The sequence below is a fragment of the Lemur catta genome, chromosome 22 (assembly GCF_020740605.2).
Source record: "Lemur catta isolate mLemCat1 chromosome 22, mLemCat1.pri, whole genome shotgun sequence".
Lineage (NCBI taxonomy): Eukaryota > Metazoa > Chordata > Mammalia > Primates > Lemuridae > Lemur > Lemur catta.
This window is the reverse complement of record NC_059149.1, coordinates 13,882,918-13,903,104: the sequence shown is the minus strand read 5'-3', so window position 1 is coordinate 13,903,104 and position 20,187 is coordinate 13,882,918. Positions and strand designations below refer to the sequence as shown.

The following is a 20,187-nucleotide window of genomic DNA, read 5'->3' as shown; positions in this document are numbered from 1 at the left end:
ACTTGCTTGGTTAGAACAGCCCTGGGAGAGGATGGATGGATTCCTGTTTTAGAAGTAGCTCCTTGTCTTTGGCAGGATGGTGAGGGGTGGGGGGACAGATGGGGGCAGAGTGGAGATGTGGATGGTATTCAGGTGGCACAATATTTAAGCCACAACTCCTTGTGTCAGGGATCTTTTGTTCCAGTTGCCATAGACGCCTCTTTCATTTTATATTTTTGCAAAACCGATCAGTTGACAAAGTGCCATAAACTTTATAGAAAATGGCCTTCCTGAGCAGATATTTTTATTCCAGCTACGCTCCTATCAGCAGCTGCGCACATGTGCTAAAATCATGGTGAAGCTGGAATTTCAACAGAGGAAAGGCGGGGGTCACGACGACTGAAGTGTCACCCAAGAATGGAGCGAAAGAGGCGTCACAGCTCGAGTGCACACTGGGTGTGTGTGCATTTGCAGGAGAGAGAGCGCGTTACCAAGTTGCTGTTTTAATCGCTGCTCGTCTCCTGCGAACATGTTGCTCCCTTCTGAGTGTCGAGCAACCGGTTCACCCAAAACTTTTCGCAACCGAGGACCCGCACGTGCGGGGTCGCAGCCTCCGCTCGCGCGGCCTGCGTCCCCCCGCCGCGGCTGGACACCCTGCGCCGGCTAACAGGTCCCTGCTTCCTGAAGCGTCACCTCTCAGTCCCCGGTAGATCTCCGCAGCCCACTCGGACCGCAGCCTGTTCGCCGCCCGGCCTCCCATTGCAGCACTCGGGGCGACAGCGAGGGAGGCGGCGCGCGGGCACGGGAAGAGCCCGGAGGACCCCCGGCGGGCCCGGCCCCGGCTCCGGCTCCGGCGCGGGCGGCAGCATGGGGAGGGGACGCGCGGGGCGAGCTGGCAGCCCAGGTAAACAGGCTGGCGGGGCGCAGGGCGCTGCCGCCGCCGCCGCCGCGGCCACCCCGCGATTTCCAGGCACGCAACTCCGCCTCCAGGGCTCTGTCCCTCGCGCCCGCGCCCCGCCGCTCGCTCGCAGCCCCAGCCGCCGCCGCAGCGGCGCTTCACACAAAGGACTGTTACCCGCGGAGCCGCTCCTCCACCTCCACGTCCTCCTCCGGTGACAGCAGCCCCGACAGCAGGGCTCGGCGCGGCGGCGGCGGCGGCGGCGCGCAGGGTGGGGGGGGACCTGTCACTCCCTGCCACCGAGGCGGGGGCAGCGCGGCTTTTTTGCCTTTTCTATTTTGCTTTTTTTTTTTTTTTTGGTCCTTTTACCTCTTCGCTTTTTTGTGGTTCCACCCACCTCTTCCCCACTCCGCCTCCCATAAACAACTCTCCGCCCCCTCCCCCAATAAATAAATAAAAGAGGAGGAGGGCACGGGGGGAGGAGGAGTGGGGCCGGGGGCCGGCCGAGGAGGCAGCGCGAGGGAGCCGGGCAGAGTCCGAACCGACAGCCGGGAGCCCGCACGCACCTCGCACCATGAGATGGCGACGCGCCCCGCGCCGCCCCGGGAGTGCCGGTCCCCGGGCCCCGCGCCCCGGCCCCGCCGCCCGCCCGCCGCCGCCGCTGCTGCTTCTGCTGCTGCTGGGGACCGCGGCCCTGGCGCCGGGGGCGGCGGCGGCCGGCGACGAGGCGGCTCCCGCGGGGGCCTCGGTGTGCTACTCGTCCCCGCCCAGCGTGGGCTCGGTGCAGGAGCTGGCCCGGCGCGCCGCGGTGGTGATCGAGGGAAGGGTGCACCCGCCGCGGCGGCAGCAGGGGGCACTCGACAGGAAGGCGGCGGCGGCGGGCGAGGCAGGGGCGCGGGGCGGCGAGCGCGAGCCGCCCGCCCGGGAGTACCCGCCGCCCCCCGCCAACGGGACCCTGCCCTCCCGGCCCCCGGCCGCCGGCCACCCCGGCGACGAGGCGCCCTATCTGGTGAAGGTGCACCAGGTGTGGGCGGTGAAAGGCGGGGGCTTGAAGAAGGACTCGCTGCTCACCGTGCGCCTGGGCGCCTGGGGCCACCCCGCCGTCCCGTCCTGCGGGAGGCTCAAGGAGGACAGCAGGTACATCTTCTTCATGGAGCCCGACGCCAACAGCAGCAGCCGCGCGCCGGCCGCCTTCCGAGCCTCGTTCCCCCCTCTCGAGACGGGCCGCAACCTCAAGAAGGAGGTCAGCCGGGTGCTGTGCAAGCGGTGCGGTAAGTGGCTGCCCCCGGGGGCCGCTCCGGCGGGGCGCGACGGGCCGCGAGCGAGCGGGGGCGGTGCGGGTCCCGCGGCGAGTCACTTTCGGGGCTGCGGACTCCGAGCGGTCCTCCCAGAGGGCGGCTTCGCGGCTGGCGCTGGCAGCGCCGTCCCCGGTGTCCCGCTGCTTGGGCTTTGCCAGTGGTGACAGCCCAAGTTTGGTCCTCGGTTGGGCCGCCTGAAACTTTCTAATCCTCTGGGGTTTGGTTCACCAAGTGGAACGCAAATGTGGCCGCTGCTTGATTGCGTGGGGATTGCTGAACTTGGCTTTGGTTAGGAGCTGTTGCTCGTGGGCCTGCTTGGCAGAAGGAAGGGCGAGTCCCGCAGGATTTTAACGCCTTCCCTCACTTTGGAGTCCTGAGCGTGGAGACGGTCGGGGCTTGGCTTCGGGGAACCCCGACAGGGAGGTCGCAGCGCCCGTCCGTCTGGCGACAGACGGGCCAGAGTTTTTGGTGAACTCAGTGGCCAACAGATAGGTGCAGTCTGTACTTTGTGCATTTGTGTATGTGAGAAAGTACAAAGTTGGGTTTTCGGTGTGTGTGTGACCGTGGTCTTGTTTTTTGGTTTTTTTTGGGGGGGGGCGAAATCATCTCGAGAAATTTTGTTTTCACAATATTTTCGTTTGGAGTATGTTTTGGCATTTCAGCTGATCAGAACAGATGAGCGTAATTACACGGAGTTTCACGTGTAGGCCCTGAAGAAGGATTTTGGAAAACAAGTTTAGCAATCGATTTTCCACACCTTTTTCCCTTTACCACTGGAAGGTGTTCTTCCCAGGTGTGCGTCCTTAGGAGCAGGTTGGAGAAATTAGCTGCTAATCTAATTCGGTTTCGGAGGTAGCGTTCTGTTTATGGCGTTCGTCAAATAATTTCTGTGATCTAAATATCTGTATAATTTCCTGATTACCATATAATCACAAGCACATAGCAGGGTTTCTTCTCAAACCGTAAATTAACGTGATTACACATCACAGATTCGAACATGCATAATAGCTTTTCCCCTTGCTCTTTATGTATCTGCCTAATAGATGGTTGGGTTAATTGAATTTTTACAAAACTCAGCACCATGCCATGCTCAGTCTGCCTGTGATGCAAAGTGTGTCAGTTGTTTTAAATTTGTGTCTGGGGGTGGCCAATTATTTAAATTTCTCGTGGCATTTGTTGGTGCTTCTGGCCTGCGGTTAATTAATACCTCACGATTTGGTTTTAACGAGGGAAAGAGCGTTGTTCACCCACCGTTCTCTTATTTTAACAATGGACTTTGTGCGCCAGAGACCTGTTAAGATTGCACCACTGGGTGGACAGAAGCTGTTCAGAGTGTGGTGCTGAAGAAAAGCTGAATGGCTTTGGGATTCCCCGAGACTGGCTGATAGATGTCACTGTGAAACGTGGGGAAAGCTCTGCTGGGAGCTGTCTTATTAGGAAACACAAAAGCTCAACACCACTGTAACTGCAGCATATGTTGTTCTGTTACAGTATCTGAAACAAAACCTTTTAAGCCATGCCTTTGTGCAGTTTTCACAGGTTTTACTGTGTGTAACTCAGGAAGGATCTTGCCTTTACCCCAAGCCATATGAGTTTGGAATCATTTGCTCTGCCAGGTGGGACGTTAATATAAAGTAATTAGCAATGATGCCTAGGATTGGGGGGGGTGGGGGGCGTTACTAAATTAGCAATGGTGTTTAGTTATGCTTTTTAACTAGAAATAAATGTAGGATTTCAGGTGTAAAGTTCTTATAAACACAGAGGATGTTCCGAAATGGAAAACTAGTATTGTCTGGAGGAATAATACTGTTTTTGTGCTTCCAAGGGGAAATAAAGCTTCACTGAAGGTAGTTACTTTGGCTCTTTTGTTTGCTAGTCAAAGGAAATGCGTATTTGTAAATTGTGGCATATTAATAGAAAAGTAGGTTTTTAATGAACTAGAAATCTCCCTGCATGTAATTGAGTAGATTAAGAAATTATGAAGTTGCTGCCCTGGGTTTGTGTGTGTATGTGTTTGGCAATTTTAGAGTTACATAACTTATGGTAGGATATTGCACTAAAGCCTCAACTAATAGGTTTAGCTAAGGACTAACAAATCATGTGAAAAGTTTCTCTTGCATTTTTACCAAGCATAATCATTCTTGCAATATTGGAGGATGAAAGTAATAGAATAAGCTATTTTATATGATGTAAACTGAGTAGTACATCCATACTTGGAATATTGGGTGGAAAAGTGTGTGTGCATATGTGTGTGAGTGAAAACTTGTGAATTCATCCAGCTGCATGGTTTCAGATAACAATGCCATGCAGAATGTACCAAGCAAAGGAACAGACAACTGGAAAAATATAGAGAAAATAGAGTCTAATTTGTCCTAGTTGAGCTGCTTCTGTGTGTTTCTGGTCAAAGATTGGAGGGGGAGTAATGGAGAAGAGTCCTCGTCTAACATCATGAAGCTTCCCTGGGGGTGTGACGGTTCTGTGCAGGCTTGAGCCATAATGCTAGGCTGGAGAAGGAATATAGCAAAGTCATTTTGTGATATCATACCCAGGGGAGCAGTTTGCAGCTCTCATGCTCTCAGCTGCAGTATTGTTCCCCACAAGTTGCTTGATAGTACAGAAACTACACATGCAACAGATTAGCCTTAGGGTTGAGCTAATAAAAATTTTCCCTGAAATTCTTTCTTTTTTCCTTCCATCTAACAGCAACTTCTGAATAGTGTCTGCATATAAAACAATCCCTTTGACAAATGGATCTTTTGAAACACAAACTATTAGTGCATTTTAGAAGATAACATGGAATTTCATCAATTGTTTGTCTTATAGTTGAAGTTCATGTGAATGGTATTTCCTTTACAGTTACTTAAATTTTTTATAGTTTTTGCTTATTTTCTTGCTCACGAAGAAATATTCCTGGGTTCATTGGAATGCAAAATATTAATAATTTGCTGTTAAATTAAATTTCTTTCATTCAAACAAGTCATTGCTTGATGTGTTGTTTTTGGTTTCCAAAGAGTTGTGGTTAAAGTAGGCAGAAACTGATTTCCAAAAGGGAGTAAAAATACTGATGGTGAATAACATTTATAGTTGGGCTCTGTCAGATTTGTACACCAATTGTGATCTTATAAGCCAGTTGAAATATTTTGTGTATCATTGTATTGGAATGAAGACACACGCATGTATTGATAATATAAACATCTTTATCAAGTATTAATGATAAATGGTACTTGCTCTTTCTAATATTTCAATCACTGTTTAATAAAGAGTGTACTTGACCTTATGGTGTTATGAAAATGAAAAAAAGCTGCAGGGATTTTCCAGTCAGCATTGAAGAAAATTATTAATAAAAGCTATATTAAGGAAGTAGCAATAGGAACAGATATAGCTTGGCTGCTTGTATTTCATAAATACACATGTAAATTTAATTTCCCAAGTGTTGGTGACTGCTCTCTTTAAAACCATATAAATTTTGCTGTCAAAAATCTATATTGGATTTAAAATACTTCCTTCTGTTGAGTAGAGGAACTATAGATGTGTTTATTTATATATATATATATATGTTAAAAAACGAAACCAAGATAGGTCATTTGGGAAAACAACTCATTAAAATAAACACACTTAAAAAGTGAATTTAAATATCTGAGTTAGAATATTTTACTAGCACTAGAAGATGCTTCTCATCTGTTGTGGGACATCTATAAATCCTCTGAATCCAGGCAAAGTGTTACCATATGTCCTGATGTATTAGGACTGGGAAGCTTAACACTGAGAATCAACACAGTACCCTGTGCTTCCCCTGGCCTGTGTAGTTACAGCAAATGAGAACAAAAGATGTGATTGTGGGTGGGTTATTGCCCTCCTGCAATATAATCTATTCATTGTTCAGGAAATGTCCTTTGCTTTGATACTTATTTTCTACTTGTTATTTTTCTTAATTATAAGCGTAACAAATTTTAAAACCTCCTTTCACATTTCATTGACAGTTTATGAACTGGCCAGATGTCCAAAGATTTTTAAATGCTCGTGGATCCTTGGTACTTAGCAATACTTAGGTTTTTATTTGCTTTTAATGTGTTTAAATGATATGAAAAAATCACTATTGATAGCTATTATGGAATAGATGTTTTGATTAGCCTTCTATAGATAAATGATAATGAAAACAAAAAGTATTCAACTAGGGCCCTTACTGACTCAAGCAACTTGTTACCCACCCCCCAACATAGTACCTTAGTCAAAGTTTTCATAAGACAATGAAAAATCATTTTTAATGTTTGTATTTCTAAGTAACAGAAGTGGGCATTGCGTACAGTTTTCAATCCACATCTGAATGCTCTAAGTTTGTGCATGCTTATGTTACTCTGCCCAAATCATCTCAGCTGATTTTGAGTATTGAGAAATTCTGTGTTCTCCTTTGAGCTCTACTCAGATGTTTAAGCATCTCAGTACTATGGTTACTCAGTACTCTTAAATTTTATGATGGCATAAAGTTAAAGTTAAAATTAAAGTAACATTATTAAAGAATATATGACATAGCTAGTTTATCTGCATCCTCCCTAAAACATCAGTCACTTTATAATACATGAACAGCTGCCTAGTGATGTATCATGTTTAAATCTGAAGTTGAATGATGTGAGAATTTACAGAATGCAGATTTTTAAGTCTTACTGAATTGCGAGATTGAAGCTAGTTGAGAGGTTGTGTTTTCGTACTGCCTACCTAAGTCGTTCAGGATGGTAATACACTTGAGGCAAAGCTGTTTCTGAAGGCTTGCTTTTTGGGTTTGTGTTCCCAAATGATCCATACATGTTGGAACACATAAAATACAAGAAATTTTGGTGAAGTTGAAAGCTAAAAATGGGTCAACTAGTCTGTGCTTGGCATAGATCCAATTGCTAGGAAATATCTCCCTGCAATGTAGATGTGCCATCCAGTCATCCTAGAAAGAGATGCTCAAATGGTAATTTACATTAATTTTTGGTCGTCTTTAAGAGAATCAGGATGTTTTTCCCCATGGAAGATAATTTCCTAGGAAACGATTTCTTGACCTTGGTTCACCCCATTAAGACCTAGTAAAATTTATTCTTTGTTTTTTATAACACCCAAAAAAGCAAAAAGAAACTTTACCCACAGCTTGGATGGAACATGGGAGACTGTCCCACTACTTCCTAGCTCAGGGTTCATACGTGTTTTGCCTTCATTTCTATTTCTCCTATGAAGATACTACCAGAGAAGCCTTAGGTCAATGATGGGGCCCATGAGTGAGTATAGGTTTGCTGCTAGTCTTCTCTTGACACCTTGGAATTTGGCCATGTGGGTCCATGTACATTGGAAAACAGAGGTCTTAGTGGTAAGGCTGAGAATGCAGATGGTTTTTCTGTTCCTGATGGGTTCTTTGTCCATCTTATGAGGACTTGCATGGTAACCTGTATTGCATCTGTAGTTCATGGGCTGTCTCTTCAACGCCCAAGGCTCTGCCTTTGGATGTCTGCCCTGGCATGTTGGAACTACAGGAAAACAACTGAGAGTGGTGCCTGATTCTGGAGCTGGTAGCCAGCTTTTGGAGGTAACAATGGGCCAGGAGAACCTAGAGGGTGGCATTGTCTCTTTTGCTTTTGCTTTGCTGTGCCCAATTAAGTGAACTGAACAAAGCCTAGTGCCAGGGAATATACCTGATGAGGGTGCTAGTCTGGGTAGTGGGTACACTGAGGGTCCCAGAGCATGGAGGGGATGGTTAGAGTTGTGAAGCAATGTCAGCCTTGCTGTATTTGGAAACCCACAGTGGTACTGCTGTCATCCCCAATGTTTGTCTCTTATTTGGGACTTGCCATTAAGGCAAAAGAAGCTAAAAAATGGAGACACAAACTAAAACATGTTGTCGTAACTGCCACTTGTTGAGTCGATGTCTTTTTTGCCTCTTTGCTAGACACATACCTCTTGATTTTTATGCATATGTGAAATTTCCATTAAATAATTACATGAATAAATGACTGAAGCATCCTAGCTGGTTGGATAGTGGAAATCACTGTTCTAGCCTAAATTTAGAAAGAAAAAAAAAAAAAGATCATTTTTATTTTTTCTCTCCAGGTCTCTGGTTTGATGAAACAGGTTTCTGTAGCAAGTAGCATTTGGAGCCATATCCTAGTAGGGATGCCCTTACCTCTGGATCAACCTTTCGGGTGCAGGGAAAAGTTACTTAATTTCCCAAAACTTTTTTTCCCCAATTATTTTTGGACAATATTCTGTGTCTCCTATAGCCCAGCAGGGGAAAAAAAAATTGCTGTGTTGTAAACACTTGAAAGTACCCAGGAGTTTTTGAGTGCTGTTCTTAGCAGACCCCTTCTCAAATGATCCCAACTCATTTTGGGTGCTCGACCTCTGTGTTCAGAAATTCTGTGTTCTCCCTTGATCTCTCCTCGCAGGTGTTTGACCATCTCAGTACTTACTGTAAGTTTTACTTTATGTCAAAATTCAGTTCTTGCAGTGAAGATGGAAAAGCATTGCTTCCATGCCTAAGTGGTTGAAAAAGATTTAGGTGAGTTTCTCTTTACTTATGTTCTTGTGTTTTTCACATCACATCAGCTCTTGGTAAGACTGCAGGTGGGGGTGGCACGTGTCCCTTTGGGCTCTGATGAATAATGAGGTCGGTCCTTTGCCTTCCCTGCCTTGCTCGTCCCTGGAGGTGCCGCGGGAGATGATGTGTTGTCAATGAACCAGCAGATGCAGCCGCAGCCTCTCCTCCACTGCGGGGAGCCTCCTGGCCGCACCTCTGCACGGAGCAGGGTGGCTGCCCACGGAGAGGAAATGGATGGCTGTGTTTGCTTCAAATAGAACTTGTCCTTAGACTTCGCCCTTGGGAGGTGATTCTGGCAGTTGGGGCCCTTCGGTCATTACCGGGATGGAGAGGTTCTGCTCAGAGCAGGTGTGCTCACTGGCCTGTCATCAGCACAGAAGGGTGACGGCATCCAGACCGCCCAGGCTTTCTACTTCTTTGCAAGCCTGGATACCTCTGGATGTTCCTGTCCTCATTGTTTCCATTCACATCCGTAGAGGTGGGTCCCATCTTGTCTAGAGAAACACTAGCAACTTTCCTTTCATTGGTGTGGAAATTTTATTAAAAACTCTAGCATTTTGGAATACAGTCTTACTCTGGTGAACGGTTATTTTTTTCAAATTACGGTGACAATTTACCATTTTAACCATTTTTAAGTGTGCAGTTTAGTGGCATTAAGTATTCACCTTGGTGTGGAACCATTAGGGCAATCCATCTTCAGACCTTTTTTATCTTCCCAAACTGAAACTCTGTACCCATCCTCCTCCTCCCCTCTCCTGGCAGCCACCATTCTACTTTCTGTCTGTGAATTTGACTATTCTGTGTACCTCATATGAGTGCAATTGGGCAATGCTTATCTTTTAGTGACTGTCTCATTCACTGAGCATACTGAGTCTTCAAGGTTCATCCATGTCATAGCAAGTGTCAGAATTATTTTTCTTTTTAGGCCGAATAATCCATTGTGTGTATACTCCACATTTTTGTTTATCAATTCACCTATCAATGGATAGTTGGGTTACTTCTACCTTTTGGCTGTTGGGAATACTGCTGCTGTGAACACAGATGTTCAAGTATCTCCTTGAGTCCTTGATTTCAATTTGTGGAGTGTATACCCAGAAGTGGAATTGCTGGATCATATGGTAATTCTATGTTTCATCTTTTTGAGAGACCACCACACCACTTCCACAGTGGCTGCACCATCTTGCATTCCCACCAGCAGGGCACAAGGATTCCAGTTTCACCACTTCCTTACCAGCACGTGTTGTTTTCTGTTTTGATAATAGCCATCCTAATCTATGCGAAGTGTTGGTGAGCATTTATATACTGTTTTCTATAAGAAGTTAGTGTTTCTAATTACAGTACCATAAATATAGTGCTCAGGAAACAGAGGTGTTCATCTGTTCAACACTTAATTTACACAGCATTTAGAAGCCTGAATCTGAAGCCACCAAATAACAAAATCACTATGGATAATAGCTTAATGAAAACAATGAAAGGTTTAAAGAATAAATATGGCTTTGAAAATTTAGAAAACAGTCTTCCATGGTCATCATAAGAATATTGTATTTCTATTCATATTGCTATCAATGTAGCCCAGGAAATTTAGATTAGTATCAGAACCTTTCAATTGATTTATTCATTCATTCCGCTCCCCCCGCCCCCGCCCCCGACCAATTTCCCTGTTTGTATTCTTGTCCATTGCTCCAATCCCCTTCCAGCAAGTACTGCAGCAGAGGCTGAGTCATTCTAAAATACTACTTTTATTAGGCTTCTTTCACTGCTCGGAAACTTTAAATAGATGCATCATAATTAACTCTAGGTCTCAATATTCAGTGTCCTCTTGAGTCCAGACTGAGCCTTATCTTTCTCAACTTTTACTATATGAACACTTGATCCAGTCTAAGTGCTCCATGAAAAGGCTGTGTGCTTTCCTAACCTTCCTGGTTTTACATATGCCATTTCCTCTGCCTGGGTCTCCTCCTGCCCTCGTTTCTGCCCATGGAAATTCTGCTTCAAGGGACAGCTCAAATCTGACAGCTTCTATGACAATCCGAGTAATGATTCCTGCCAGAAATACTTAATCTAGCCTTTGAGCCCAGAGCTCCACCTCATTGTGTACTTTATACACAGTACTATTACAGATTTCCCTTCTGTCATGTTTTTTACATTTTATGTATTTTTAAATTTTTCTGTACATACATGTCTCACCCAGTAGGCCACGCTGTTCCTATGGGCAGACACTTGCAGTCCCTTCAGCTTATTTACAAGTGCAAAGTGCCCTGGCCTCAGTCAGGAGAGTCCTTTCTACTTGCAGCTTTGTAGGTTCAGTACCTCTGTGATTTTGGGTCACTAATGTTATTGTACATCTTTGGAGCTCAGTTTTCTAATCTGCAAAATGACAAGGCAGAACTAAGATGCTTTTTAAGGTCCATTTAAACTACATTTGGGCCAGCACACCATGGCTTCTGTCTGTTATCCTAGCACTTTGGGAGGCTGAGGTGGGAGGATTGCTTGAGGACAGGAGTTTGAGACCAGCATGGTCAACGTAGTGAGAACCCTGTCCCTACCAAAAAAAAAAAGTCAGTCCCAGCTGCTCAGGAGGCTGAGGCAGGAGGATTGCTTGAGCCCAGGAGTTTGAGGCTGCAGGCAGTGAGCTATGACCGTGCCACTGTATTCCAGCTTGGGTGACAGAGTGAGACCTTATCTCTAAAATAAATAAATAAAATAAACTCTATCTGGTCTTAGAAATGACCCAAACATACAAACCACTTCCACTTGGATCCCCGGAGCTTCTCTTTCTCTCCTTTCATTTCGGTGTTCTAAGAGCATAATCATGGGAAAACAATTGTGAAACTTTTAGACAATCGTAGGAGCAGAGAAAGAGAGCTGAATGAGAGGGAACCTTCTAGGAAAGAAAGTGTCTCCTTCCTCCAAATTCTTTTCTCTGTATTGCCTTTTTGTGTCATTTTGTTAAACTGCCTAAAATACTAACAGCTATTTGTATTCACCAGGGTTGTCCTTTCAAAAAGTAAATACCATTGTCTTTGCAAGCCTGTCTTTGAAATAATAAAGTATGATAAATAGATTAATCCATCACAGTAAACTTTTGGAACAAGAAAGTTCAGTCATTTGGGGAACTAAAATAGAAAAGAAAGATTCAAACTATTTCACTATGAATTTATTTTAACAACATAGACAGGGCACCGTTTTAGGTTCTCACAGTTGTCACTTGCAGAAGGAACAGGGAGAGCTTGGTCTGCAGCAGGATGGCACCAGCTCTGATGAAGGGAGGTTTCTTCCCAGGGTGTACCAGGGTGTAGACGTTGGGCTGAGAGATACTCTTTCCCAGCTTATGATTCTTACAATTTGGTCAAGAAAAGGACACATTTTGGTCGTTTAAGTAAAGTGAGCAATGCAGAAACAAGTTGTCAAATGAGGAATCATTTGATCTGACTTTTTAAATGACTGCATGCAGGGGTATTGCAACTCCATAGCATTGGCTCAGGCTGGCTTCAGGGGGGCTAGGTCCATTGTTGTTGCTCCTTTGTTGTGGCCTCTCAGAATCCCTGGTGGGGCTGGGCGCGGTGGCTCACGCCTGTAATCCTAGCACTCTGGGAGGCCTAGGTGGGTGGGTTGTTTGAGCTCAGGAGTTCGAGACCAGCCTGAGCAAGAGCAAGACCCCGTCTCTACTAAAAATAGAAAGAAATTATATGGACAGCTAAAAATATATATAGAAAAAATTAGCCGGGCATGGTGGCACATGCCTGTAGTCCCAGCTACTTGGGAGGCTGAGGCAGGAGGATCACTTGAGCCCAGGAGTTGGAGGTTGCTGTGAACTAAGCTGATGCCACGGCACTCTAGCCCGGGCAACAGAGTGAGACTCTGTCTCCCAAAAAAAAAAAAAAAAAAAAAAAAAAAAAAAAAATGAATCCCTGATGGGCTTATCTACTGCAGAAGATTCGTTGCTGCTTGTAAATTGTGATTCTTTAATCTGTGTCTCTAGTGAGGAGCTTTCATTTGGGGTCTGGATTCATATATCCGGCTGCTTACTAGATAACCCACGTGTCTTGCAAACACTTTATATAAACATACTAACCAGCATCTCATCTCTCCTGCAGGCACATCTTTACGCTAATAATGAAACTATTAATGTTATCACTGCTACTATTGCAATTACTACTATTATTCCCCATGGTGTAACTATAACAGCCTCTTATCTTGACTCATGGATTCTCCTCCTCTTAAATCTCTTTTCTATACTGTTGCTAGAATATTTCTAAAACAGAAAAGATTATACTGTGCTTTTACTTAGTGCTCTTCATTGGCTATCAGGATAAAATCCAGACTCCTTAGAATGGCATATAAAGCCTTTCAGCTTTTGTCCCCAGGGTTCTTAGCCAGTTCCTTGTCCCGCCTGGAACCTTGGACTACACTGATGGCATTCTGTACATGCGCTAGGTGGCTTTAGGGCTCTGTGGATTTGCACATATCCATCCCTTTTGCCAGAATGATCTGCTTCTCCATCTCTTTTGCACCTCTGCTACCCATTGTTTCAGATTGACTGTGTCCCTAAATCTGAGTGGGAGATGGTTGAATAAAACTATACAGCTATATAATGGATTTTTCTATAGTCTTAAAAAATCTTGTAGATGAAAATGACTTCAAGATACGTTCTCAGTACATTATAAAGTGGAAAAAATGTTAGAAAAACGTGTGATTTTTTTTTTTCTTTCTATGTATGTATCTAATTCAAAGAAAAAACAAGAACCTAGAACTCGGTATAGCAAATCGTTAACAATGTTTACCTCTGGGAGTTGAGATTATCGATGTTTAGATTTTCCTTAAGTTTATATTTTCTCAAGTTTCTATAATGCACATTACTTTTTAACAAGGAAAAGTAGTAAATGCAATTTTTAATAGAAATACTACCTGGTGGCGAGGACTGGGTCTTGTCTTTGTCGCTTTGGAACATTGCCTTCCTCATGGTGGATGTATTAGTCAGGGCAGTCTAACTGCTGTAATAAATGGTATCTTGAATATACAAGAACTCAAATGGAACAGTTTATTTCTGCCCAGTGAATGGACAGAACGGGAGATGTTCTGGTTTTTACTTTCCTCGGAATAACACCTGCCCTAACACCTGAGGCGTAGTTGAACCTCACCTCAGACCAAATTGGTTGAAATAGGCAGAATTCCAATTTGTGACGGTCATTTTATTTTGAATGGCATAGCTGTCTCCTGAAAAGCAGACAGATTTGCCTTTTGCTGCCTCATTGCAGTGGAAGAGCCCGATAGCTAAGTGTACAGCAGATCATAAAAGGCATTTATGTGCATTGTAGATAAATAGCATATTAACCACATGCTCTTTCTTACGCTCAACTTAGCATTTTATGGGTGAGTTTTGCAGTAAATCTTTCGAGCTTAATTCTCCCTCTGTCGGGTTTCATTTGATATCATTGAAAATGCAGAGGGTCAGGCCCCATTCACTCTGTCTCTCCCTGGCATGTTAGGACATCTTCTAGAACTCTGTGTTTAACAAATCATTCTGATACAGGGGCTGCGGAGAAATACTCTCAGGCTTTATCACAGCAGACTTAATTGACTTTCATGATGTACTTTTTTTTTTTCCTTCGTAGGATAAATTAAAAATAGCTGATAAAGCTGCCTGTAAAAGCAAAATTGTTAGGTTAAGCCTGCCCAATGTATTAAATGTATTGATGAGTAATCTGTCCACCATTTTTAATCACTTTTATGAACTCTCCAGTAGTTTTATTTCCAGTAACTTGCTAAATAACTGTCATTATATACTCAGTCATATTTCTTCTTAAAATACTATTGAGAAGCCCATGAAAATGATTAAAGTGCCAATATCATCTACCTACTTCATGGTAGCAAGAATTGGTCGTGATCTTGTGATTAACTGGGTATATGGTTGTGCTTCTTTTTTGCAACCCAAGAGGAAAGAGAACCAATTCCTAGCAGATGAATAGAGATAATGAATGGTTTAGAAGCTGCATAAAATAACTAACTTTTTGTGCATCTATATCATGTATGTTATGGTTACACTGTCCTTTAGGATATTTTTATTACATGTTGAGAAGACAAAGAGCATACTTATGAATTAATTATGTGTAAAGTATAAAGGATAACGATACACTTGCTGTACTCTCCAGTGTCACATTTGCCTTGTGCCATTTGGCTTTGTAGGGCTCTTGAATTCCAAGTGACCAAAGAACAGCTTTTGCCTGCAGGTCAGTATGGGAAATATCTGTTCATTAAAATAGACTTGGAGGTTGTCATTAATGTACTCCTTATGCTTTTTCAGTCAGTGTTCCTTAGCCCCCAAATATTACTTCTTTCTTCTTACATTTAGGCACTGCTTCCCTATGGGAAAAATTACAGGGACCATGCTGAGGATGCTGCCTAAATAAATTATGAGAATCATGAGATTGCTAAACACATGTAGGCAGCTAATAGAAAAAGGAGAAAGCAGCAAGCCTACTCTATTGATTTCCTTACTCAACAAATATTTATCAGGCATCTGTTTTACGATAGGCTCTATACTGATTTCTGGGATGATGAGGAAGAAATGAGACATGCCCCTTTCTGAGCTAATAGGGCAGTGAGGCAAAATAGTTACACAAAGAATTATATATAATTACAATTGTGCTAAGCTTTATATAAAGGGAAAATACAAGGTACTAGGAGGAGGTATGACAAAAGAATCTGTCTCAGTCTGAAGGCTACAAGGCAGTCTACTTGAGAAAGAAAAATTTCTGATAGAGCAGGGAGGAGGATGGGAAGGAGGAGAACAGGGCATTTCCAGTCCTGAGGGTAGGGGTGAGGACTGGCAGATCAGAGAGTTAGTGCTAAGGAGGGGAGAACGAGGCCTGAAGGAGAAATCAAACCATTCTTGACTTTTCAGGACTCTGGACTTAGTCCTAAAAGCATGGGAAACCAGGTAAGGGTTTTTAAGCCTGGGAGTTAAAAGGTTTCCATTTTCAAAACCTGTTTGTTGTACGGAGCATGGACTGGAAGGCACTTAGAGTGTGGGCAGGGGACTCAGGTAGGGCTTCAGGTGAGACTGGCTGTGGGCTTGGACTAGAGCAGGAGTCGTGGCAATGAAGGGATTTGAGGTTATTTTAGAAGCATCTTTTAGTCTTGTCTGAAGGGCGCATGCTGGCAGAGGGCGGCAGGGCGATGGCCCCCAGGTTTCTGGCATGAGCAAATTGTATGCGTGGTATGTAATGCAGTCGGGATACTGCAGGAAGAAGGGTCAGTTTGGTGTGTTTTTGACAGATGTACATGGAAATACCAAGTAAGCACGTGAATGTGCAGAGCTTGAGGTTGGAAAAGAAAGTCTGGGCTGGATTTATGAATGTGGCAGTTGTGGGCAAGGACACGATCTGTCCTCTCCATGAAGTCGATGAGATGCTTCGGGAAGGAGGGGAGAGGGTGAGGAAAAGTGAGGTGATAATGAAGTGTGAGGAACAGCAACCTTTAAAGGCGAGCAGCCAAAGGGACAGTGCGACAGGAAAGAAGCAGTCAGAGAAGCGAGAGGACCTAGTCGGGGTTCAGGAGGGGAGTGGGCTGCTGCCTCTGTGTCCCTCCAGCATCCTGGCAGAAAAGGGATGCGACAGTCCAAACCAGCATTTCTGAGTGCTGACCTCTGCCAAACACTGTGCACATAGGAGTCACCGACAGTGGGGGACCGACAGAGAAGTTGTGGCCGAGGGCCAGGGTTGAAGTACTTACTACTGGCCAACTTCCGGGCTGTTAAGATCGGATTGTAGTCGTAGTTTTATTCACTTGAACATAAGTAGCAAGAAGCTACTTGTAGTACTCTGAAGCTTTTTTGTAGGGGGCACGGGGCTCGGAAGAATGACCGACTCGAGGGATCCAATGGATAGTTGGTATAAAGATGTGAGTTTTCTAAAAATGATCCAAATTGTTCATAAAGTGCTGTTAAAGACTGTCCTTTTATGTGTTCTCCCCCTTAGCTAAGAATTCTTCCCTATGTTTCACATAAACCCCTTCAGTGACAAATTATTTACATTTTTCTTGGCACACCGACTTGACAGCTGTCTACCATCTGCAGTTGGCACCCACGTCCTATGAGCATATAATGCCTTGTCACATAAATACTTGGGAAGTGACACTTATCAATCTAATTGAAAAAGTGCTTTGAGTCAAAAGGTCCTTGAGCCGTGCATTAGGTTGATACAGGAGCTACTGTTATCTGAAGCTGTGACTGAGCATTTTAATGAACAGCAGTCAAGGAATTCAAAGTAGTTATTCTGACAGTAACTGAATGCATTTTTCCTGCTCGTCTATATGCAGTTTCTTTTTATGGTCCGGAATGCTGCTGATTTGATGCAATTCATAACTACTATTTGCATAAGGAGTTTGCACCACCCTGGGAAGAATGATTTTGAATTTCCCATTTTCATTTGTTTACTTTTGGTACAAAAATAGTGTTTTCATGGGAGGGGTTTTTTTTTTTTAAGCATTGGGTTTTCCTAATTGTAATACAGTGTAAATAAGCTAAGAGTTATTTTCTAGAAACAACACATTATAAATCAAAGAAAATGGAGTAAAGGATAAAAAGGAAACCCCCCAAAATGGGAGGAAAGCCCCCCAAATGGGAAGAAAAGTTCTGAAACCAATTTCCGTTGCAGGCTCCTCTATCCGGTTCCCCTTGGAGAACTGTAGATGGGTTATTGGGCCAGATGTTCTGATCTTGGACAGACCCTAGTGGTTGGTAAAATGGTTTGCATGTTAGAATATATACAGATTTCTGGGCTAGACTCTTGGAGATAATTTATTCAGGCCAAGTTTTGTCCTGAGAATCTGCGTTTTTGAAAAGTTCTCAGGTGATTTTGGTATGCTTAGGTCTAGGAGCCTTTGGACTCTGTTTTTTTCCAACTGATAAAGTCAAAGATTCTCTGCAAAATAATAAGATGGATAAGAAAAGGGAGAATTAGAATTTGCTGAGTTTCTATTATGGGCTGAGCATTTTACATATTTTACCTAATTTATTCCTTAACACCATACTTTACAAAAAGTATATCATTTTTTTTTCCAATTTTAACCCAAGATTCAAAAAGGTTTACAGAACGTTAAAGGTCACGGCTGGGAGGCAGAACCTTTATTTGCATTCAGGTCATCTGATCAGCTGTGTTAGAACCATGACGAAGTTCTGAACAAGGCAGTCTGATAGAATCCTAGTCTCGCCATCCCTTGGGCAAGGTCATTCTGCCCTCTGTGACCTAGTGGGTACCTGTTGCCAAAGGTAGACTTTACTATTTATCTTCAAAGTGTGTACTTACGGGCAAATGAGTGGGGAAGGCTGGATGTGTTCTGAGAGTACCAAATCGGATCCGCTTGGACAGAATGATGTCTCCATTATTCTACATTGAACATGCCCTGTTACTGTGATCAGAATTGACATTGCGTCTCTAAAAGGTCTACGCTAACAAGTTTGTTGTCGGAGAACATCCCATACATGGTGAATTCATATTTCTTCAGGAAGGAAATGAGACACGGTGGAGTCCAACAGGGGAAAAACCTGGATTGTAGAGTGGACTCAGCAAACTGCTTAAGGTTAGGCCTTGGCCCCTGGATCTCGCTCTGTCACTTGTGACCTTGGGAACATTGCTTGATGTTGTAGACTTTATTTCTAGTTTCCTCTTTGTAAAATGAGAACGGTGGCTCTTTCGTAGAGATTGGAGTGCCAGCTGAGATGATCTACGCAGAGCACCCAGGCCATAGTAAGTGCCCTGCTAGTGTGGATTGGGCCAGGGGAGATGAGCCACCTTGGAGGCTGACTGCAGGCAGCAAGGGTACCTTGGGGCTGGGGACAGGGAAGGCGGTGGCGACAGAGGCAGAAACAAAGATGAATCTCACCTACTTGACTGCTGTGCTCTTCATTCTCTTAGGAACCCAGGGACTGTCCTCCTATGTGTGCCAAATGTCCTTTCACCGAGCGCCAATCCAAGTGTGGTTGGGGGATCAGTAGCCTCGTACCAAGCTGGTGCCCGTTAGCACTGCAGATTCCTGGGTCCTCTCCAGACCTCCTTCTCTCTGGGTGTTTCTGAAAAGCACCTCTTCAACAGGCAGCCTCCCCCAGGCTGCATGATGTCTGGGGAAGTTGCTTGGTTAAAGATGAACGTTTGTCCAGGCTTAGCCGTGCTGGCTCTGCGGTGAGGGTTCTTTCTCTAGAACACTGGATGGTGGCAGTGGTCACAGCAGGTGAATAGATGCTGAGAGTGGGGAAAAAAAGAGAAGAGGAGGGAAGAGAACCTTGCCTAGAAAAGTTAAATGATAACATGCCCTTTGTAAATGGACTCCTGGACATGGCACCAGGAAAGAACGATAATGAGACACCAAATAGGGATCCCCCTAGAAGAGCAGCCAGGCACCTGATGCTCGAAAGAGTGGGAACCGAGGCTCCCACTGGGAGGAGAGAGATGACACCTCCTCTCTGAACCTCATGCCAAGCCCTGAGCCTCAGCAACAGATTGGGGAAGGTGCCCTTGAGCAGGGGAATTGAAATGGCCCTGTTCTCAGAATGCCTTGAAGGGACTGCTCTAGCACATACTGGAAAAACCCAATCTTCTAGGTTCCCTTACCTGGAGGGGGGAGGGTAGTTGCTCAAACATTTTGGGCCCAGGGCTTTGGAAGATTTCTCATCCTGCTGCATGCTCTGTGGAGCCAGGCTGAGTGCAGAATTTTTGCATTTAGAGTATCTTGTGGGAACTGGGCAAATTGAAAACCAACCTTTTTGTAGCTACCAAAAATGTGGACATACTTCTGCATTCTGTTTTCTCCCTACTATTGATTTGGGTTTATTAAGCATGCTCTCTGAGTGCTAGGCCCTTCTTACCTGTTAGTTCACTAAATCCTGACAATAACCTAGAGGCTGGCATCATTTATACCCATTTTACAGATTGAAACTGTCTCGGAGCAATTCTGGAATTTGCCCAAGAGACACAGCTATAAATGAGTGGTGAAGCTGGGATTCAGAACCAGGTTAGGCTTGTTAGAAAGTGTCCTTATATAGTAAATGCAGGTTCTTCCTACCTCTTTGGGGGAAAAAAATGATTTCCCTATGTGATAAGCATTATAATGTAAAAAACAAAAGTAATGATATTTACTCCTCCTCCCTAATTCGACAAGCACTTACTGATTACTCACTGGATGATGTATGGTACGAGTGATTGTTGTTCTGTGAGATATGGAGAAGTTTGAGGAATTTATAACAGAAGTGGGGAGAAAAGACATAGGTACATTGGCCACAGGGAAGCCATCGTGTCCCATGGGTGTTGGGACAAAGGAGCTGCTGGGGCACACCGGGGAAATCTCTAGGGAGGATATTAACTTGAGATAGCACTTTTTGGGTAGGAAGGATGGTGTTTTATGTTGGCAATGTGTGTTAAGACTGTTGCAGAGTGTGTTAAAAAGTG

At 44.4% G+C, this 20,187-nt stretch overlaps 1 protein-coding gene across 2 annotated transcripts in view; it reads left to right on the top strand.

Moving 5' to 3' along the window:
• Window positions 1–1,451: 1,451 nt before the first annotated feature.
• The window catches only part of NRG1 (neuregulin 1), a 976,611-nt gene continuing 957,875 nt past the window's right edge, over window positions 1,452–20,187 (top strand). For both annotated transcript variants that reach the window (XM_045535443.1, XM_045535450.1), the window contains exon 1: window positions 1,452–2,148. In XM_045535443.1, the coding sequence (XP_045391399.1) occupies window positions 1,452–2,148 (697 nt within the window). The remainder of the gene's footprint in view (window positions 2,149–20,187) is intronic.